The 21,769-nt window shown below is 46.4% G+C and overlaps 1 protein-coding gene across 1 annotated transcript in view; it reads left to right on the top strand.

Moving 5' to 3' along the window:
- LOC119383376 (oxysterol-binding protein-related protein 1) overlaps positions 1-21,769 on the top strand; it is a 115,757-nt gene that overhangs the window by 13,253 nt on the left and 80,735 nt on the right. The window contains exons 8-13 of the mRNA XM_037651477.2: positions 2,482-2,555; positions 3,101-3,164; positions 3,567-3,668; positions 4,363-4,488; positions 11,773-11,985; positions 17,380-17,551. Coding sequence (XP_037507405.1) covers positions 2,482-2,555; positions 3,101-3,164; positions 3,567-3,668; positions 4,363-4,488; positions 11,773-11,985; positions 17,380-17,551 — 751 coding nt within the window. The remainder of the gene's footprint in view (positions 1-2,481; positions 2,556-3,100; positions 3,165-3,566; positions 3,669-4,362; positions 4,489-11,772; positions 11,986-17,379; positions 17,552-21,769) is intronic.

Here is a 21,769-nt window from a genome sequence, read left to right as displayed (position 1 = left end):
TATGACGGACTGTGGAGGAATGTTTCAAATTTCCAATAATTTATTATACTGCACTGGACGCTCCATTAAAAAACATTAAAGTGGTAGGATGGTGCTTCGTGCATATATTCTTGAGAGCCATGATAATAACGGAATATTATATGGATAATTATGGAGTAATTATAATGGTGCAGTCAATCTCAATCATAATGCATTTTTTTGCATGAAAAGAATCATCAATTTAATATACTTAATTTAATTACTGGTGACAAGCATAATGAGACATATTTAAAAACTATTTTTTTCGCCATTGCTTTCGTTAGTAGCATGATGACCAACATGTAAAATGTGGTAGTTTCTATAAGCATGACAATTTTTTACGGTATATTATGTAGCAGCACACCACAGGTTAAATGAATACAGGTTTAGTAGAAAGAGGTTCGAATTGACTCAGAGCTGTCAAAAATAAAATTGCGTTGTCAAAGTTACTGCACTTTTAAGGGATTTCTGATAATGTTTCTTTCTGTATGCACTTGACAGTGTCGTACAGCATGGTACTTTTCTTTAATTCGTATCTCATTGTGCAAAATTACATTGGTATTTTATTTCACTTCCTATTTCTAGCAAATCTGTCACTTTTGTTTGTGCATTAAAGATCAATAAATTCACAATAGCATGTGGACATCTGTCCTCCATACATTTGCAGTACTTCGCTGATAATTCTTATGAACTACCATGGGGGAGGTTGAGAAATGAGCTACATGTACTATCGGCATCAAATGAAACGCAAACAGCGGCAAGCATTGTTAATGGACAGACGCGCATATGCGCAGTGCTGCCAAACCGGATGTGCATGTCTGTCAATGGTGATGACTGGACGGCGCACACTATATATACTATTACTGTATTGCTAATGCTTCCCGCTGTTCACATTTCATTTGACGCCGATAGTGCAAAAGGGTTCATTGTTAGGATTAATCGGTACTAGTGTGATTATTGTAATGTGGAGTGACACACACAAATTCTAACAAGAAAGAAGACAAGATGTAACACATATAGTTGTAACTACCGTATTTTCTCACATATAACCCGCACCAAAAAAAAACCAGAAAAATGTGCTTAAAAAGTGGGAGTGTGGGTTATATGCAGAGGTTATATGCATATTTCTTTTCTTTTGGTATAGTTAAAATTAGGGGTGCGGGTTAGATGCAGGGGTGGGTTATATGCAAGAAAATACGGTAAGTTCTGTGTTTCTCATGCTTTCTTATGAAATTCATCTCTGCAGTTTCCAGTTACTGATAATAGGTGAATCATGGTTATCGGCATCACTATCTTTGTTGTGTCTCTGGGAGGTTCTTAAGCAGGTGAATTTCAGCGCTGTTATTCAGTGCTAGGTCATTATCTCACTTTATCACCCTAATTAATGGTGTCGGAGGTTTCGCTTAACGTGCCGTCAGAGATGTATGGAGAAGTCATTGTTAACGTATAATGGTGAAACAAATGAACTTGTAATAAACGTCCAATTGGTTCAGTGGAACATGATAAAATGTAGACTTACGACAGTGATGATTATTGATAGTTAAAGGGGTCGTGAAGCACCCCTTGGGCTTGTTGAAAAAAAACATCCTGCGGAAAGCTGACACGGCTATGAACTGCTCAGCCAAATATTGCAGTCGTGCGCGCCGCGTAAAGGCTACAAGCGGAGTGCGAAATTGCTGATTTCTCAGGCGCCCTCTTTTCAAACAGAGGCTGGTTCTCACTCTCGTCGGTGGGCGGGGCGTCTGCCGGTTGACGTCGCATATCTGCTTTGCCGCGTCGCAAAAGACATAGCATCCTCATTGGCCGATAGCCGACATAAATCGAGAGTGGCGTTCGGATCAGATGCGCTCCTTGCCACGGGGTGCCGCCACTTGCCGGTGCCGCAGCCCTCAGATGCTGCTAACTTTACACGGTAGCCGCACTCGCGCATGCGAATCACAGCGGGAGAGCGATCGCGTTGCATGACGCGCGCTGACGTAACTTCTTTCGCCCGTGCCATCCCTCCCAGTGTAGCTTCCAGTGCGCTCGTTGGCACGAGAAAAGAGAGAGAGCGCTGAGAGCGTGCGCCGAACCCCCGTAACTCCACTCATTCTGAAGAAATTTTTGCGGCAATCGATTCGGGAGGCAGTAAACTCCGATACTGTGGTCATTAGATCATTACTTCGAAAAGTGGTTCATGACCCCTTTAAGAGTAAGACGTGGATTTGGTGCACGTCTTGTATGAAGGGTAGAACTGATTAACAGTGGTGTATTAGAATAATGAAGCTAATGTCTTAGGAAAGGAAAAGGAGGAATGCCAAAATATAGATAGGCTTATGTGGTAACATAAGGAAATTTCCAGGAATAATATAGTTTTGGCTGATGCTGAACGGGAGTAATGGGATATAGCTAGGAGACATCTTTGTTAAGCAGTGGACCTAACGTGGGCTGCTTCTTACGTTGATGGTGATGCGGTCTTTGCAGAGGAAGAGGTTCCTAGGTCCTCGTCTAGTTTGGGCTGTTCTGGATAGAGGAGTGCTCTCATTCTTTCGTTCGCGGTAAGTTCTCGCTGCTCTCCTCACGTGCAAAAACAGCGAAAATTCGTCGGACTGAGCTCCGTCGTTGGATAAGTTTTCGAAAATATGTATCATTTGCTGCATGTGTGCAAGCTTTCTTCTCATTTTTACTTTACTGTACAGGCCCCTAAGAACCTACATTCAACGAATTTTGCATTAACCCTGTACTAAGCACCTTTTCTTTTTCTACGTTGTTCACTGATATGAAGAAAGTATGAATTCGTAGGTTTGCAAGAGGGGAGCTGTTTGGTATACCATATGTATGTAAAGAGTAAAGTCTGAGATCACACTACTGTGCAGTAATTGTTACTTGTGTGTGCATCGATCATACACATTCCCTCTGTTATTGTCACACCATGGAGATTTAATCTGAAATTGTAGCACTGGTCCCCCTCTCCCCCACCATTTTTTTCTTCTGCAAGCCCATGTTTTTATAGAGTGGCCTGTCAGGCAGGACTGCCTGGCAAATGTTATGCACAGCTTTAATCCTGGCTATTTTTTTCTACTTTTGCCGTTTAATTTAACAGTGGTGATGCTGCATCTGGGATGCGTCGAAAACGCTTCTACTATCTGGATGCTGCTCAAGTTGAGGTACGAATTTTTCGTTATCCTCACTTATTGGTCTTTTACTCAGTGTCACTTTTGGGGACCTTTGTAAGATCAGGTCAGATAAGGTACAATAGCATTTGGATAGTTGGCCTCTTGGGCGTGAAGAAAGTCTCTTTGCCCTAACCACCATGGATGGCTTATTGGCTGGCGCGTTCTGTCGCTGAGTGTGATGTTGTAGGTTCATAAAGGCTCAACTTTCTTATCCAGCAAAAGAAAAAAAAAGGCCCAATCTTGCATGCTTCTTCTTTGTCCTTCAATAGCATGCTTCTTCTTAAAACTTGAACAACCAATTTGTAGAGCATTCTGTTAACATGGTTTTTAAGATAGTAACGTGGTTTTCCTTCGGGAGGCTTTAGGCTTTTTCCCATTTGTCTCATTTTGCAGTGTGATCCTGCTGACGAGGCAGCGTTCACTGTAGTGTTTCCTGAAGACCCTGCTGAAAGGCTGGCAGTGCCTCCGGATGAGAATGAAAAGGTGGACCGCATGGTAATGGCAGTTTCCTTGGCTCTTACGTAATGTCACTTATGTGACGCTCAAGTTCAACGTGAAGTCAGTTTTACTTGATACTATAAGGGTTTTTCAAAAACCCTCCATTAATTCATTTTGTGGAAAAGGGAATGATTGGTAGCTAGAGATTTTTCGGATAAAGGAATAATTGGTTATGTACTAGAGAGAAGTGACATGAAAGCTTGATTTTGCCTTTAATTTTGTACCAAACTTGAGTCCTGATAACTTTAACTTTAATAGCAGCTTTGCTAACATTTTCAAAGCATTTTCTCACATTTGGGCCATTTTTTATTCAAAGAAAGTACTCAAAGCTATCTCTGTAGAGATTATCGTGTTTGGAACCTTCAGCATCTCTGCCAGTTCCAATCTGTGAAGGCAGTTCTGATGTGCTATTTCTTGGTTAGTTTAGGCTACCATATTAGTAAGTAGCTACCGGTTGACTCTGATGTGTATTATCTTTGTTCAGTACTCTCTTGTAGAACAAAAAGAGAACGGGAAATTTGGATCTCTCCCTTGTGTCATCTGCCATGAACTACTACTATCTAGTATTGCTTTGTCATATTTGAGTTCCTAAAGACAAGGCCGATATATTACTCTACACTTGTTTTAGAGTTTTTATTTAGTGCCTCTTTTGTGGCAATTCATTTCCATGCCTTATCTGTGTTCCATACAGAAGTGGGTGGCGAAGCTGAAGGAGCACATTGAGTTTAGCCGGCACTACACACATCAAGGCATGCGAGCCTCGGACAGTGAGGAGGATGAACCCATGCCCCTAGGTTCCATTGAAGACGTTCTGTCGGTGAGTCTGGTTCTTTTGGTTTCTGGGGCCCAACCATGTGTACGAAACCGCATTACATACACTACAGTAGAGCCTCGTTGATACATTTCCAAAAAAAATGCGGAAAATAAACGTACGAACCGGGAAAACGTACGATCTGAATCCAGTAAAAATTGAGGCTGACAAGCCCATGTTGAGGTGCAAGGGCAAAAAACATTTATTTCTCAAAAAACATGGAGGGAGTCTTCGATTTTTGAACTCATGGCATCTCGTTGGCAGCCATAGGTCAGCCGGCTAGTTCCGGTCCTGACCAAAAATAACGTCGTGGTCACGTGTATTGAAATCCCGAGACAACCCGAATATTGCAAAATATAACTCTGGGACAACCAGCACAAACGTAAAGAAATGCTACCGCCGTGTCAGCAAACGAAACTTTGAGCCACATGAACGTCGGTTCTTTCTGCATTGCCGCTTGGAAATATGGGCCTAGGTTTGCCGAAGAGCAGAAGTGATATTCTCGAGCATACGCATTTGGGATACGATCACGTACGTTCGCAAGATCACGCGTGACTTGCCCCGTCTGTGAAGAAAACTGCCACCCCGCTAAAGTTGGCTTAAAAAAGCTCAACTCTTCGCAGTGCATATAACATCGCGGTACAACGCGATACGCGAAATCTCGCGAAAGTGATAAGCGTCCCCGAAAGCGACAGCTGTTCGCGGCTATTGCGTACTACGTCATGCACTCGCGCTGATCAGATTGCGTTCTGTCTTAATTTGAGACATGCGCTGGTATGTTCGCCACCACTCGTAATCGCACCATCTCGCACGGCGGAACGGGCTTTAAAAGATAACGCCCGGCGTAATGGCAACCGAAGGTGAAGTCCCCAAGCGCCCGCACTGCGATCTGTCGAGTCCTCACAAAGATGGCGGCGAGCGCGCATCGTCTCGTTTTGGCGTCTGATAACCAGAAACCTCCCAGATATCTTCCAGAATTTTCTAGCAGCTTCTGACGACCCGCTAGAGAAATACGCCGACTGGAATTGCGCCGGGCGGAGCAACCCAAAAACGAATGCGCTTCGGGAAAAAAGTGTGGGGGAAATTATCGGCCATATTCACTGGGCACAATGGCGGCGTTGCTATGGTTACAGGTCGCGGCGTGTTGTGCAGCGGTGGCAATGCGGCAGCGGCATGTGCGTTTCCACGGCAAGCCGTTAGAATTTGACGGCCAGCGTCGCCGCCTGCCTTCGGGTCGGTGTGTGGTTGACAGAGAGCGGCGATCACGCAATTCGGAGAAGACACAGAGGGGACGATCGAGCAATTCGGAAGAACAGAGAAAGCGCGGCGGGGGGAAAGGCACTGCGGAGAAGCTGCCGTCGCCGCGTGGCGGCTGTCTGCCACTTCGCGCTTCACAAGTACACGAGAGGGCCCTTTTTGCACACCTGAGTGAGAGTTTCTGAGTACAAAATGTATTATACGACCACAGTTTTTCGCGGTGCTGAAGGTTGCTGCCGAATAATCGTATTTTCTGGGAAGGTATTAACCGGAACGTATTACACACAGCTGTATTGGGTTATTTTTAATTTTCGCGATTTCGAGCGTAGGAGCCAGGAAATCGTACTAAGCGGGAACGTATCAACGAGGTTCTACTGTAGTTACTGCCCAAAAAAGTTACAAAAAATGTTGCTTCTGAGTTCTTAGTGTTTGTTACACAGTCAAACCTCAATATAACGAAAATGGATACAACGAATTATCAGTTATAACAAAGAAATTATGAGCAACATTACCTTTAATACAGTGCCAGGCACATGCATTTATAACAAATTTTGGGTATAACAAAGGTATTCTCGTGTCATATGCGACCTTGTAATAACGAGCTTTGACTATCACTGAAGCTCTAACTTCTAGTCAGTGTTTTACACGTTCCTCTAAAACAGGAACGAAAGCTCGTTCCTCGTTCCTTCAGAATCCTGGAACGAGTTCCCGTTACAAGTTCCTTTAACGCGAAAGAAACTCGTTCCAGTTATATTTCAAAAATTGGAACGTGTCGTTACATTAATGTTACATTTAAGTTTTAATGAAAATATAGTGCCGGATAACCCTGAGACGAAATAAAGTGAGCAATTTAAAGCTCACGTCGAGCTACATATATTTTACGAATTTGACATCGCTGGCAGCAGGTTATATGTAGATAAAAGGAATCTGAAGAAACGCTCTGAGACGAACTGTTTTAGAGACCACCGGCCATACCACCGACATGTCCAACTGCAACTTTCGTGCTCGACTATTACAAGTGCAACACATGTGGCACTTTCCACGTAACTTTTCAAATGCGCTCCAGATATTCAAATAGAAATTTCCACACATGCATTAATAAGTTCCTTGCACAGGAAACCGCATTGAAAGGAACAGTACATAGGCGTTTAATGAGTGCTGGTTCAATATTGCAGTGTGAGTTTAAAATAATGCCCAGGATACATATTCGCTACTTAGTAAAGTCCCTTGTTCTCACTCAGCAAGAGCTGCATCTCGATGTCGATATCCGACAGACGAACCTGTTTTCTCGCCAGCACTTCATTAGCAATGTTGAATAGCTGTTCCATCAAGCACTTGAGGGTACTGCCGTGTTGTACGCGAATAGGAACAAAGTCAATCGAGGTCGTAGGGGCGAGAGCAGGCTCAACGTGCGCTACGAGAATGTAGCGCTAGATGTATGTGTACCGTTTGTCGAACTGAATTATAACAAAAATTATAGACTGGTTGCCACGGAGATAACTCGTATCTTGAATTAACTCGCCTGCCCAAACGCAACCATCGAAGGCACTGGACAGGCGCTGCTGCGGCACCCGCGTCCACTGCGTTTCGGTCCTCTTCCCCGCCATTCACGCAACCGGGCGTCAAAAGACAAATTTGTCGATAGCTGCTGGCGGCATGCATGAGATATTAAAGGGACGATTGAGCCAGCTGCTAAAGACCACGCAACGAGAAAAAACACTCCTGGGAAATGGGCCGAAGCTTCGCAGTCGGCGAGCACGTGAACATAAAACCAATAAAACGTCGTAAGCGTACGCTGCACGTGGCAAAGCGATCACTCCCAAGGGATAGAACCAAAGTGTAACTTCGCCACCGTTACGTTAGGGCCCAAGACCATTCATGCGCAATGAGAGGTCACCTCGCGGTGATTAGCACATCGGTACTTCACTAACTTTCTGCGGTCTCTAGCGTTGTGATTCGTTCTTTTGTACCATGCGCGTCAAACACCAGATTCGCAGCATTAGAAGATTCCGCGGAAACACGCGGAGGCGCCTCGACTGCAGTAAGTCGGCTCCCCCACTTTTCCCTATGCCGACAAGGCCACGGAGACGCCAAGAACCGCCCGAATATATACACGCACACAGACGCACACACAAACGCGCGCACACACACACACAAAGAAAAAGCTACTTTTGAGTTGGCCGAACAAAAGGTCACCGAGGTAAAAAAAAATAGCGCGCTCTTTCCTGGCGGCGGCCTTACAAGGGTGGTCGATGATTCTCGAATATCAAGTAAAAGTTCTCCAAGGTGTGCCTACACTCCAAAACTGCCTTTGATTACTATCAGACTGAATAAAAAAAAATCATCTGTCCTTCCGCACGTAGTCGGTCTCGGCATCGTGCGCTTGCCTGCACCCCCCCGCGGGCGCCTTAAAGTGAAAACCAGGATGCAGCATAGTCAAGTTAGAGGCGAACGGTACATTCTTGTGCTTCCCGCGGTTGCCCATCCACGCTGTTCTGCAAGACGTGCTGCGTGCGTGCGCCTCTTCAATAGGCTTCCCAAGCAACGCTTAGCGGCGCTGCTGCTCTTGACAGGCAGCGCCATCTCTGGCAGAAAAAGAGAAACTGGGGCGTGATCAGCGAGCGCTTTCCCTTCTCGCCACCGCGTCAACCGCGTTGCCGCTCGCTTCCGTGCACGTGCAGAGCTCTCGCGGTGCACTTGCGGCGTCTCACAATGTACCGCGTGCAGTGCGGCTTCGAAAGGATCTTCAAGCTTGACTGGCACTTCCGCAAAGCGAACTTAATAAAATGAGGAAAGCTCGTCAATCACGTTAACGGTGAAGAGCAGACGATCGATGACAACCACGCCCGACTCAAAGCGAAATGCATTTCCCAAGTCGCGATTACACCGTGTAGGACGTATACCTCGAGGTAAGTCTCATTCTGTCACGTTAAAGATGAATAATGGTCCACATGCACTCCGAAATGAAGCCGTACACACTATCGATGTTCTGCGGCGTGGACTACGAATCATATGATTGTTGTTTTGATATGGCATGCTTACAGTAGCAGCCGTGTACTTTCGTGAACAAACGTTTGCGGCGTGCGAAAAAAAGATTATATGGCCATGGCACTGCTTCCTGAGAAGGTTAGAGTCAAGTCCTCCGTGCCGCTGGAGAATCACCCGCCGATTAAAGGGGTACTGACACAAAATTTCACGGCCGAGATAGCCTGCTGGATCGATTCCCGTGTACATGCGTGTACCATCTGCAAAATATCGACAGCGAATAAAGCTTGGAAGGTATTTTATATGAATTTTGAAGTTCGCGAGTGCGATCCAGCATTATAGGCCGCACCTATTGCATTGACACCCTCGGAGGTGACCCAAGGTGACCCCCCTACTCCCCCTACGTAACCGTTGCAGCCGGTACAAGTCATGATGACGTCGTAGCCGCCATTTCTGTTTTGATGCGCTTCCCGACGAATCGCTCCTCGCCAGCGGGTCAAACCTGAAGTGATTCGCCACGTCGAAAATTCCTTCCATCCCCGCCGCAAGAAAATCGTCGCCATCAGACGACGATGAGCCCGGCGACGACAGACCGCGCGGAAATGAGTCACTGCTCTGTGTGCTCACGTGAGCGAGCGTTTCACTCGCTAGGTGGTGATAGTTGCACCCGGCGGCTTGTCGTTTTTGGAGCTCTGTCAAACCGAAACTGAGGCTGTGTCGGTAATGAGGAGCGTGTAATTAATTATCTGTCGCGCGCTGCAGCAAACGATGTGCCGTGTCATGACTAACAGGCCCCCAGCAACACATTGCAGCAAAAAAACGCGGGGCGAAAACTTTTGTGTCAGGACTCCTTTAAGACGCGAGGCAGCTAGCTGAGCTTCAACCACTGTGAAGCAAGATGAACTGCTCGCCTCGTTTTTTCGGCTCTCGCGTCATGCTTGCAGTCTCTTTTTATGATACCGACTTGACAGGCGTATAAAACCTGTTGCGTGAACGCGGCTAGAAATCGCACAGTCAGAAGGTGGTTAATTCAAGGTTGCAATTGCAAAGCATGTATGAAGTGCCAGTTATATTTAGCGGCTTAAATATATATCACCCCAATAAAGTGACAAAAACAAAGCAAACCTGCAGAACGATGTCAAAGCTTGCTGAAAATGCACAGACGTCCGTTCCGGCGTGATAATGCAGCCTTCCCGACACGTGAAATGCAGGCGCCGAACTTCTGACAATGTGCGGAGTTCAGTTGAATTCAACCAACCGCGCAACGCTAACGGTATAACGCGAATGTGAACGTTCAACAACGACGGGTAGGTCTCACGAGCACGGGGAATCAAAACACAAAGTTGCTTCACCTACAACCGTAACTGGACATTAACAATGCGAGAAGACAGCGAGTAATCATTACTGTAGTCGCTGCGTGCATGCGCCCCGTTACTTACCGATTCAGGTAGTCGGAACGAACGAAAGCGATGAACTCAGACAGCCAAAATAGAAGGCGAGACAGCGCTGTCAGCTATCCACGCTTGCCGCCTTTATTTCTCGTGCGACACGCCCGGGAACCGATACAGTTTAACACGTGAATCGTGTGCCTTGTCTGCACTGTTGTGGCTGGCCACTAAACCGCAATACTTTGGACCACGCTTGCGCTTCCGCGGGGTCGCTTCTGCCATCGTGGAAATGCGCAGCTTCGCACAGCAAGCGTCTCGGTTCAACGTGCCGAGCTGACGGCCCCACAGTTACCCGCACCGAGAGAAGAACGCGAGCGCACGTGCGCTACCGCTACCGTGAAAGGGGCTGAGTCGGCCGCGCGACAGTTCAGTGTTTTCCGACAGAGCCGCAGCGCGGCTGGCGCGGCGCTGTCGTCGCGCCGCAAACTTGAGCTTGGGTTCCCTATGCCGAGGAGCGTTTACAGAAGGAAAGCCGTTCCGTCTGCCGTTCCTACGTAAACGTAACGAGTTACCGTTACAGTTCCACCGATCCTCAATGGAACGGTGGCGTTCCTTCGTTCCTCCAAAAAGGAACTAGTTCCTGGAACGTCGTTCCTTGGAACCCCATTCCGTACAACACTGCTTCTAGTACACCGTTTAATTTAACTCCTCTTTCAACTTCCTTTATCTCATAATTACTTCGCTTCGTCTAAATAAATACAGGTAATGCTCCTTACACTTACCTTGGCCTTGTTATTCATTGGCTTCGTGTGTTTGCATCTATCGAAAATGGGCCTCTTGGTCGATTGCCACCTTTTGTTCGTGTCTGGCACTGTAACAGTGCTTCGTAATGTCAGTGACTAACAGGCCCATTCTTCTGTGTTGGTGAATAATGAACTTGATGAGCAGCCCTGAGGAGGAGAAGGAGGAGAAACATATATTTAGCACCATATGCAGGGGAATCTCGTTGATACGTTCTTCACGGGAACTGGAAAATAAAGCATATTATGCAAAAATCGTATTAACCAAAGAGGAATATATGCATACCCCGTCAGCAAAACTCCCTTTTATTGAGCAACATTGAAGTATAGCTGGTCAATTTGCCCTGCACTTTCTTCTTTTGAATGTCTAAGAGTCAATTCTTATGAAAAGTAAAAAAAGAAGGTAGTATACTGAAGAATAACTGTAGGATTTCTAAATTATCAGTCAAGACCCTCTTTCGCAGTCGTATTATCCAATTTTGGGCAAAAATGTGACCGTATTAACCGCATGAAAATGCATTATTTCCAACGGACATTGGCTAGGCATAAAAAGAAAAGCGTATTAGGCCAAAAAACGTGTTATGTAGAAATGTGTCTTCGAGATTCCACTGTACACGGAGCTGAAGTTCAGCATGCAAGAGTCCAGTGTTGGTAAGGCGGCCAGGAGACCCTGGGCCCCAGCGGCTGCCTCTACCCACCCTGTGACCCAGACTTGTGTTTCCAGGTCGGAACTGACCAGCGTGGCCTCCCACTGCTGAAGGGGTAGTGATATGTGCAACCTGGAGTTTATTATTTAGTTGCTGTGTTTGAGGGCAGTCCCAGAGGATGTGACACTCCTTTCTTGTTGTGTCTCTTGTCAGACGGCCCAGGCCCAGCAGCAGCTTCTGCAGCGTGGCGTGGACAGGGCGGCCGCGCTGCACGCCAACTTGGTGCAGCTGCTGGACGCCCACCGCCTGGGTCTGGCTGGTCCCTGCCAGGAGCTGTTGTCCCAGTGGCACGAGCTGCTGCTGCTTTCCCGGTCCGTTGCCAGCAGCCTTTCAAAGTGCACGTTGCTCCTCAAACAGCAGGAGGAGGTGAGCGCCATTAGAGAGATCTAGTTTGTCTGCAAACTCCCCTGTATTAGCGTCATACCGGATTTGCAACGCCCACGAACTATAGGTGGCACGCTGTGCAATTCAAGCTGGTGCCCAGAGGAGGGTCAACCCATTTGTTAGCATAGAACAGATAGGATGTGCGGACATACGGCCCGTGTCGCTTTCACCGGATGAGGTCATGAACTGCACTGAAGTGGATATCAGGCCAAAATACTTGCCCAAGCCATCAAAAATTCGAAATGCTCGTTACCTCATTATTTGCCGCGTTGTAAGGGGTTATATTTCGGCTCTATAAGTATATGGGTACAATGCCTGCCTGTCGGATTTGCCATAGTAATAGGCCGCTAGCGAGTAATGCCATCATTTCTGCACAGGACCGCATGTTTAGCGTAACGACGGTCTCTAAACAGGTTGCTCTGTCATTACTTGTGTGGTGAGGAACGCGGAGTACACAGCTCACTTCTCTCAGGTGTTACAGGTTTGGTGAGCACCCAAGTTTTTCGCAATGTCGAAGAATTTCTGAACAACGACGCCATTCGGACAATAATGGTCAAGTTCATTTGGCAACTCAGTGGCACGTGGATGCGATTGCACATTTCGCTTCCACTCATCGTGTGGCAGCATCCGACCACAATAGTTGCTTGACGTGCATAGCACCAGAAAAATTATGCTTTTATTTTGATCTCAACACTATTGTACATCAAGTACAAAGTGACTTACGATTGTGAAAAGCTTGCGATACAGATGGTTAACCAGCAAAGCACGTTAAAGAGAATCGCTGCTGCAGCATCTTCATCGACGCCATCGCTATCGGTGCTGTCACAGCCTTCAATGTCTAGTGTCCTCGTCGTCAAGAAACGGTCTCTTTGAACATGACTGTCAAAATTAATCTAAAGAATTTCCTCCCCCGAGAGCTGCCTTGCTTTCTTCATGTTCTGGACTCAGAGAACACTTTGCTTGCAATGTGCTGCCACCTCTCAACAAAGTAACAAACATGCGGTGCTGCGCTGGCTATGAAAGCAACGCACGGGTGAATTGGACGACGTGGAGAGTGGGGCTGCCGATCAGATTTTGCCAGCTAGGGTCCACTAACATGAATATATACATATTTCATCAATCAATCAATCACGTGTAATCTCCGTCGGAATGTGTCAGCTGAGGACAAGATTGAGCCCGCAACGCGTACAGCACTTGTCATGGTTCATGATAGCTGTGGTGTGAGCGCAGCCCCGAATGACTGAATGGTCGCTCGCAAGATTCACACAGCTCTTTTTGGACAAAATGTAAAGCGTTTTAGTTTAGTGTATCACCTATTCATTACGAAGGCCCTGATATTATTCAGTTATAGAAGAGGACATCGCGAGCTTACGTGACACGCCGCGTATAATGTTATGGGTTACACACACTACGAAAACACCGACGGATATTATATACAAGTGAAGTAGTGCGAGTTTCAACAGAAAAACACACTAACATTTCACTAACCTGCATGGCCACAGAAAACTTTGCGGAGCTGAAATGTGTACGCCGTGTCTCATCATTGGCAGCACAACTTGCCCAGGGTGCTTCACCACATAATTTCACGAAAACCTTGCGTCTCGCAAGAAAGAATCAAACTTATCTTGTCATGGACGGCCCGGTTTGTTCACGGATTCACGAGACATGCAAAGTCGTAGTGTTTCTTTCGAACAAACGCATTGACAATTGGGCTAGCACAGCCGAACTAGGGAGCGGCTGCCGGTTTGCTGTCTGCTAACCCTCCTCCTGACATCCACTTGGTGGTGTGACGGTCTGTGGGCATTGCGAATACCGTAGCCGTAAACTAAAGAGGCTCGATAGGTGGTGCCATCTGGTGGGGCCCATTTGAATTAGGTAGGGTTGGGCGAATAGTGAGTTTCTGGAATAATTTCTGATTGAAGAGTTCGAATAGTATATATCACATATTATAAAGAAAAATTAGCATTTTTGTCATGACCTAACTAACTTGCACAATAGTTTTAAGAATTGGAACTAGGTGTATGCAAATGTCACTTCTTTGGTTTGAAGTGGAAGCAAATTTGAATAGTGGCGGGATTTTAATAGTAATAGGGCACAAGTTATAAGGTTTAAAATATGTTAAATTTTAAAACTTGCTATACTTAGCGCATATAAAGCCGCATTACACGTTTCTAAACTTTAAAAAATCTATGTAATTAATTGAGGTGCAGGTGATATGTACAGTCGCGCTCAATATGACTTGCAACACGGGAGCGCGTGGCCTCACGAGTTCAAAGATTGCTGATGGCTCCAACTTGTTTTTATTTCCACATACAAATAATATTTTCTTACTTAAGATCATACCCAAGTGAGAGAACAGCACATTATTGGAAACACTACATTATTGTGAAGAACAGCATTTAGTTACGAAAATAAAGGCTAGTTGAAGCCATGCTCAGTCTTTGAAATCGTGAGGTCACGCACTCCCATGTTGCAAGTCATATTGAGCGCGACTGTTCATTTACAAGTGTGGCTTCGTGGCAGTGGGGACTTCCCCTGGATAGGTGGTTTCACAGCATAGCAGCCCACGCTGCAGTGAAACCGCCGGGTCACATGCGGTCAAATATACATGTTTGTTCATTTCGAATACAGTGGAACCAAACTCTATCGAACTTGGGTAAATCGAATTATCCTCCATATTGAATTATTCCAGAACACGGCAATGCTTTAACGTATAATGCATAGGAAAATCTCGGGCTACATCGAACAAAAATAGCCAGAACACTTGATATATTGAACATCGGGCAGCACGAAATGCCCCAAGAGGTTGGCTTTCCCTCACAAACATTTGGCTTTTCCTCACGGAAGGGGACTTTTTCCTCATGCTTTTGGGAAGTGAGAGGTGTGATTAGAGGGGATGCCGTGCGGAGCGAGTAGAAACTACCGCTTTTCACCAAGTGCTTTCCCCACAATTCCTTGTCGTAGCGCCACCGTCCCTTCGTACAGGGTCGCCGTTTGCTTCTCCGTTCTTTTTTTAAATGATGGATGTTTTGCTAATGGGATGCAAAGCTAGTGATAACCAATACTGTCGAATGTGGGGAAAAGGTGCTTTACGTCGCCACTCAGTACAGCATCCCAAGAAGCACACTGAGTACGACATTGGAAAACAAGGCTTACGACATTATCAATCAAACCAAAATCAAATCAGCATTTACACACAATAAAAAAAACTTTTTTCTTTTTTCCGAGCACCAAAGTGGGAGGTGGGTTCATTATGCGAGTAAATACAGTAATCCCGCATCCCGAGCTACAAACCGGGTAAAATACAAAATTTTAAAATAACATGCGTATTTCTTCGAAGGTGGGTTCCTTACATTATCGTGAAGCAGTGCCGGGAAGCCAACTTGCGTGCCGAAATTAGCATCTAAAATGTAATAATTTCATTACAAGCTCTATATAGAATTATCCTATATATCGAACTAATTCCAGTTTTCGTGCGAGTTCGATATATGCAGGTTCGACTGTACTTCAAAATTTCGAATAATTTAAATTCGTGTCGAAGCGAATCCAAATGCTGAGATACTCGCTCAAATATTCAATGCGCTTGGATATTCACCCATTCCTAGAATTAAGCAAGCATGTAATTGTTATTGAAAACCTGCTGCATTCTACTTTATGAATCAAACGGAGCACGTAAACAACAAGGACACAGTAAGGGAGCACACAACAGTGTTTACATGCTCTGTTTGATTCATAATTCTTCACCAACAAGCCAAAATTTGCAATAGCGCATTGTAGTTTTCTGCTCGTGTAAATTCTCAGCAGTGCCGAAACACCAAATGAGTTGCCTTTCCAAATTATTTGTTTCCTCAGGGACACTGGGCGAAAACAAACGTGTCATATTCTAGTTGCACTAGGTGTCACAAGGTGTCGATTCCATCGTCTGGTAACCCAATATTCCGTAAACCCTTTTGCGTATACCGGAATACCGGACAAGCTAAAAACCTTTATTCAGTCTAGTGCTCACTTCTCCCTTCAGGCAAGACTTCCTTCAATGACGCTGGCGACAGAAGTATCATATAGACTTAGTCATAACTTTACACGTGTAAGTGCAGCAGTGCCAACTTTGCAGTCCAGTGGCAGTATTTTGTAAGCATTCCTAAAACGGACGGAGGCGGTCCGTCCGTTTGAGTCGCACGCGATTGGTCAATGTGAGCCGTGACCAACGCCGCGTTTCGTTTTGGAGACCGTTTCGGAGACCGTCGGAAACGAAACGGATGGATTGAAATGGCTGCCAGATGGCTTGGATTGGATTGAAACGTAGGCACTCGAGACGATTTCTTGCGTATCCATTCATCCGTTTCGTTTCGTTGCGGCGCTCGTCACGGCTCACATTGACCAATTGTGTGCGACTCAAACGGACGGATCGCCTCCATTCATTTTAGGAATGCTTACAAAATACTGCCACAGAATATGGAAGGCCAAAAATTTCGAACCAAGAAGAAATGTCGAGGAACAGAAGTCGCATCCGACATGTTCCAAGAAACAGCACATGCTAACCAACAAATTCCAAGGAACAGTGGCGGCGCAGTGAAACGGACTTACGGGCCCACGCCCAGGCACGCCGCGAACGCTCAACATAAATTTTTGTTTCTCGCCAAAAACAAAAAACACTCCGATGAAACTTTCACAAATAAATCTCCTTTGTTTACTCTTCCCAACGAGACCAAGCGCGCATTTTTACTTGGACTGCATCACCACTCTACATGTGCCTGAACGTGGAGCATTTCACACATTTTTCGATGTTTGCGCCCCTTCCATTTCGAAACTACTCGGTCATCAACTTCAATACTTTTTTGACACGCTTACTGCCAACTATCCAGCCATGTGATATAGTCCTATTTTGTCTGTAATATTCGTAGAATTTTTAAAAAATAATCAAAATGGGCGCAGAATTGCATCATTGCTTCACCACAAAGCACATCGTGAGACAAAGTAGTGGTCGTCAATGGGTGATAATAAGATAGTGTCATTCCTTTTTGAAGTAAACAGCACATATTTAAGGCGTTCCGTAAAGTCTTGTATTTTTTAGAGTATTTTTTCGCAACCTATGTTTCACCCACTACGGCAAAATTCAAATTGCTGTAACAGCCAGAAAAATTTTTTTTCTAAAAAATACTTTCCGAGGGCAAATAGTGCACTGATATGAACGTCCACAATTTTTTACAATACAATTGGAGAGGGTCGAGCGCAATGTCTGGGACGTTTGGCGTGGAATGACCCACAACTAATTACGATCCACGCTGACGTGCAACTTGCGAAAACTGTGCAGTTAGTGTATTTGAGTTAATGAAGAATGTACTAGCAAGGCTTTTGGTGTCACACTTTTGCATGCAGTCCAGGGCGGCTGAGCTGGCACAAGAGCGGGAGCGGTCACGTGTTCTTCAGGAAAGCCTCAGCGTCCTCGCAAGGGAGCACCACCAGTTAGAGTGCACTCTGAGCAATCCACGCCTCAACCACATCCCGGGAGACGAATCTGAAGAGGAATTCTTTGATGCCTTCGAAGGGGGTGAGTGGGAGAGCGTCCCGTGCATGTGCACCCAACTTGGTGTTGTAAAATAGCAAGCAAGTCAGTGCATTGTAAAGATATAAGTAAATGTTGTGCATTTCTGCCACCATGTCTGTCTTGTGTTTCTGCACTGATATGCATATCTTTCAGCACCACAAATTGTTCTTGACATTTACAAATCTAGAGTCATTCTGCAGCTTTAGAGATTCTGCAGCAAATTTTAAAAATAAGAAGTTTTGTTTGCAAAGAAGCTTCACTCGTCAGTCTCAGGCTTTACCTTTAGAGATACATATTCTAGTTATTAAAACACTCTGGAGAGGGCTTGACTGAAGCAAATTTATACTGACGAGTTTCTGAAGCAGGTAAAATCAGCAATAACAGTGCTGCGGAAAGTACTTTACGAGCATTAGCGTATTGAGCGTCGTTGGTAAGACACATGAAATTGATGGTTTGATGACATCTGTAAGACATATGCACTTAGTGTTCCTTAGGCACAATTAGCAGAGAGGTACAAGCTGGTTGACTGGCACAAGTTTTGCAAAGTTGTATCCAACATGTATGTTGCCCATGACTTGCCAATGTTTAATGGTCCTCAGCTTAACCCATGAACTCTCTTCTCCAGTGGACACAACTGGGTACGTTGACAGTTTGTGTACATTTAATGCTGACCGAATGTGCTGGCAGTGCAATCAAATCTTGATGCAGTATAATGAAGTCATACCGACAGCAGAAAACTGTTGTATCGTGATTTTTATCAAGATGAGGTTCCTGTGGCTCAATAGCAGAAATAACCTCACAGGCTCTTGGAGCAGTTCTGGTGTATAACATCTCATTAGTAAGCACGCCAAAGTGGGGAAACTAAAGAGGTTGGCATACCAGTACCACCAACAGCTTGCCACGAGTGCTGAGACCATGCGTGAGAGCTGCAATTTTTTCTCCCTTTCTTGTTATTTAGATAATAGTGCACAGTGGCGATACCAAGCGGACTTTCAAAGCTGTGACAGGGAATATGGATGCAGAGCAGACGGCTCGTCTGGCTTCCCCCTATTCATGTGCACGCATTTGTACAGTAAAACCTGATTAATTCGAATTCGGTTATTTTGAAATTCCACTTAATTCGAAGGGTTTCTGCAGTCCCATATTTTGCAATGTAAATTTTAGTGGATAATTTGAAGGATAGTTTGATAATTTCGAGTTAACCAGTCAGTACCAGCCCGGTTAATTCGAAAACTTTGGGTGCCATATGCCCATTCCCGATCCTAATTTCGCCGCAAATCCGCAGAAACTATGGCCCTTTGGGGCCACAAGGCAATGCAATATAGTAATACTAATGAGTGACAGGTGAAACACCCCAGCCCACGGAGCGAGAATTCTTGAGGAGGCGAAACTGCGCTCGCTCGGGCGCCCTAATAAAGTCACGAAATCGGGCACAGCGCTCACGCGCCCTCTGTCGTGAGAGTCCGCTAGCGGAGAAGGGAAAATGCGCGCGTCCCTCTCCCCGCGCTCTCCAACTACGGTCCCTAGAATATTCTATACTCTGTTCCAGAAGTTCCGTGCAGCAGAGCCAAGGCTACATGACCCTTCCACAGTGCTGCACGGAACTTCTGGAGCAGAGTACTCTGTTCCAGACTCTGTTCCAGAAGTTCCGTGCAGCAGAGCCAAGGCTACACGACCCTTCCACAGTGCTGCACGGAACTTCTGAAACAGAGTATAGGAACCGTACTCCAACGAAGCTCGTCGGTTCAAGGCCATTCGTCGCCGGTTCGCCGTTCGCGCTTCACGCCCGAATGGATGTGTTTTTGTACGTCCTCGCCGGCTCCATATTTTAACGCGACAGCGTTAAAGAGCCCGTTTCGCAGAAATACCGGTGTCGGCGTCCGTGTCGGTGAGGCTAGCAACTGAGAAGGCGATGCGCACGGGGCCCGATTACGCTATCACGTTCTACTCTTAAAGGCGAAGCTCAAGCGCACTCCAAGTTTTTTCGGTAAATTAACGAGAAAAATGGCGTCAAATGCAGGAAAATTACCACCGTGATATTTTTTGTACAACGTGAAATCTATAATTTTTGATAACGTGAACTCAATGAGTTAGGTATATTTATTTCAACGAATGATGGGACTTACCCTATATGCCATCAATTCAGATATAGGTTGTTGCGGCGGCCGCATTTAGATGGAGGCGAAATGCTAAAGGCCCGTGTGCTTACATTTAGGTGCACGTTACAAAGCCCCAGGTGGTTGAAATTTCACATTGTCTTTTTTTTTAACACGAAAGTGTTGTATGCCGGGGTCCACCAAGTACATCCGTCACGGATATGACGGTGATAAAATGGACGCCAACGGGTAAGAAAGAAAAAACCAAGAAAAAGATACCCCGCTGGGAATCGAACTCACGACGTTGTGGCCGCGACGGAAAGCGCCCGGCTCCCTACCGACCGAGCTAACTCGGGAGATGCTATACGGTCCCTGATGCTAGACACGGCGCGAACGCGCCTTATATCTTTCACACATTCTCTTTCGCGGCGCGCGAAGCGGGGAGGTGCCGCCGTCTGTGAGATGTGAAAAGAAGTAATGCTTCACGATCGACACTTACTAGCGCTTACTCGAAGACTGCGCGCGATATTGGAGGCCATGGTTAAAGCGTCTCGATACCAGAGAGGTAGACTGGCCGCGCTGGCGTCGCCGAGGCACTCTTGACGCAGTTACGTTCTTTGCCTTTGGCTTCGTGTTAGCCTGCGTCGGCTCATCGTAGTAGTGGAGCTTCCGCGTGCACCAACGGGATTTCTCCGCCGCCGACTGCTTCAATTGCGAGAGCACCGACTAACAAAACCGCTGCAATATGCGTTGCAGAAAGCACGTGCTTTCGACGGGCGAATGTTGTGCCTTGGTGGAGCGAGAGCAGCGCCTGCGAGACAGAGGCCAGCGGGACGCACGCGTTTGCGGCTCAGGCTACGAACCTCTACCTCCCCTGTTGCTGAAGCGCAGTGTGTTTTATGTATGCACGAGCACAGGCGTCGGCTACCCATTTCAAGAAAGCGCACACCGTGCCGTTTCTCTCCTTAATTGACGACGCGTTGAAGAAGTGCATACCGGGTACCAGTGTTGATTATGAGCTTGTTGATATCATCCTTACGCGGGATTCACGATTCGCTGTGTCCAAATATATGTTCACACCGTCAGCTACCACAACAGTTTAATCATGATCATGGGCGTTAGTCGTCGCGATAGAGACATGCTGTCAACATGGGTGCATCCACGTCAAAACGGTGCTATAGCTGCCAAACACGAATAGACATTGTACAAGCTCTCATATATCACTACACAATAAGCACTACTACTGTGAAGACACGTTTCACTTTCGTGTTATACCGATTCCTATGACGGAGGGATCAGCCATGTTTTTAGAACAGCAGACAAGTATCCGGAACAGCGCGCGGAAAGATTGAAGGCACGGCGTCTCGTAACAACACTGGCCGTTGCGGTTTGTCAAAGAGAACTTCGCCATAATAGCGCCGCCTGTCTATGTCGCTGTCCGAGAAGTGCTTCTCGCAAACGTAGTCACGAGGCGTCAGCTGTCGGTCTGTTGGCGCGAGCCCACGCTTCCAACCTCACTGGGTCACTAGGAACTTCGAAGGTAATTACCTTCTCCTTGCAGGACGCGTACCCACTGCTGCAGTTCGGCGCAACACATTTCCGCCCCATCCTGAAGAAGCACTGGTCGAAATCTGCAAAGCACTCTCCTTTGTCGCGACGTAAAAGCGCGCGCAAACATCGAGGATTCGGCGCCGCCGGCGCAACGCGCGGAAGCCACTGAAAGCGCTAAAGAGAAAGAAACCAGCAAAAGCGAAGGGAACTTTCTGTCCCAAGGCCACCTAGGCATGCGCGCGCACAACATGCGAGCGAGGAGCGCGTGCATGCGGCGGCAGACGTCGTCTGCTCAGGGGCCACTACTAGAAGTTCGTTCCAAGCGCTGTACGGCCTATAATTCTGGCAGTATCGATTAGGAACTGCAGCTAAAATATCTGTCATATCTACCGATTGATGTTACAGACAGAAATTTTACAATGTACGAGGCGCTATCACGATTTTTATGCGTCGCGTCCATAGAAGAGCATGTAAAAGATGGCAACAGGCCGAAAGCGTCATCTGTCGTGCTTCGGCGTAACCGCATTCCGCCGTGACGCTATCGCGCCGCCCTCGCGCGCTGCCGCGGCCGAGA

Source organism: Rhipicephalus sanguineus, chromosome 2 (genome assembly GCF_013339695.2).
Source record: "Rhipicephalus sanguineus isolate Rsan-2018 chromosome 2, BIME_Rsan_1.4, whole genome shotgun sequence".
Lineage (NCBI taxonomy): Eukaryota > Metazoa > Arthropoda > Arachnida > Ixodida > Ixodidae > Rhipicephalus > Rhipicephalus sanguineus.
This window is presented reverse-complemented; position numbering and strand designations above follow the sequence as displayed.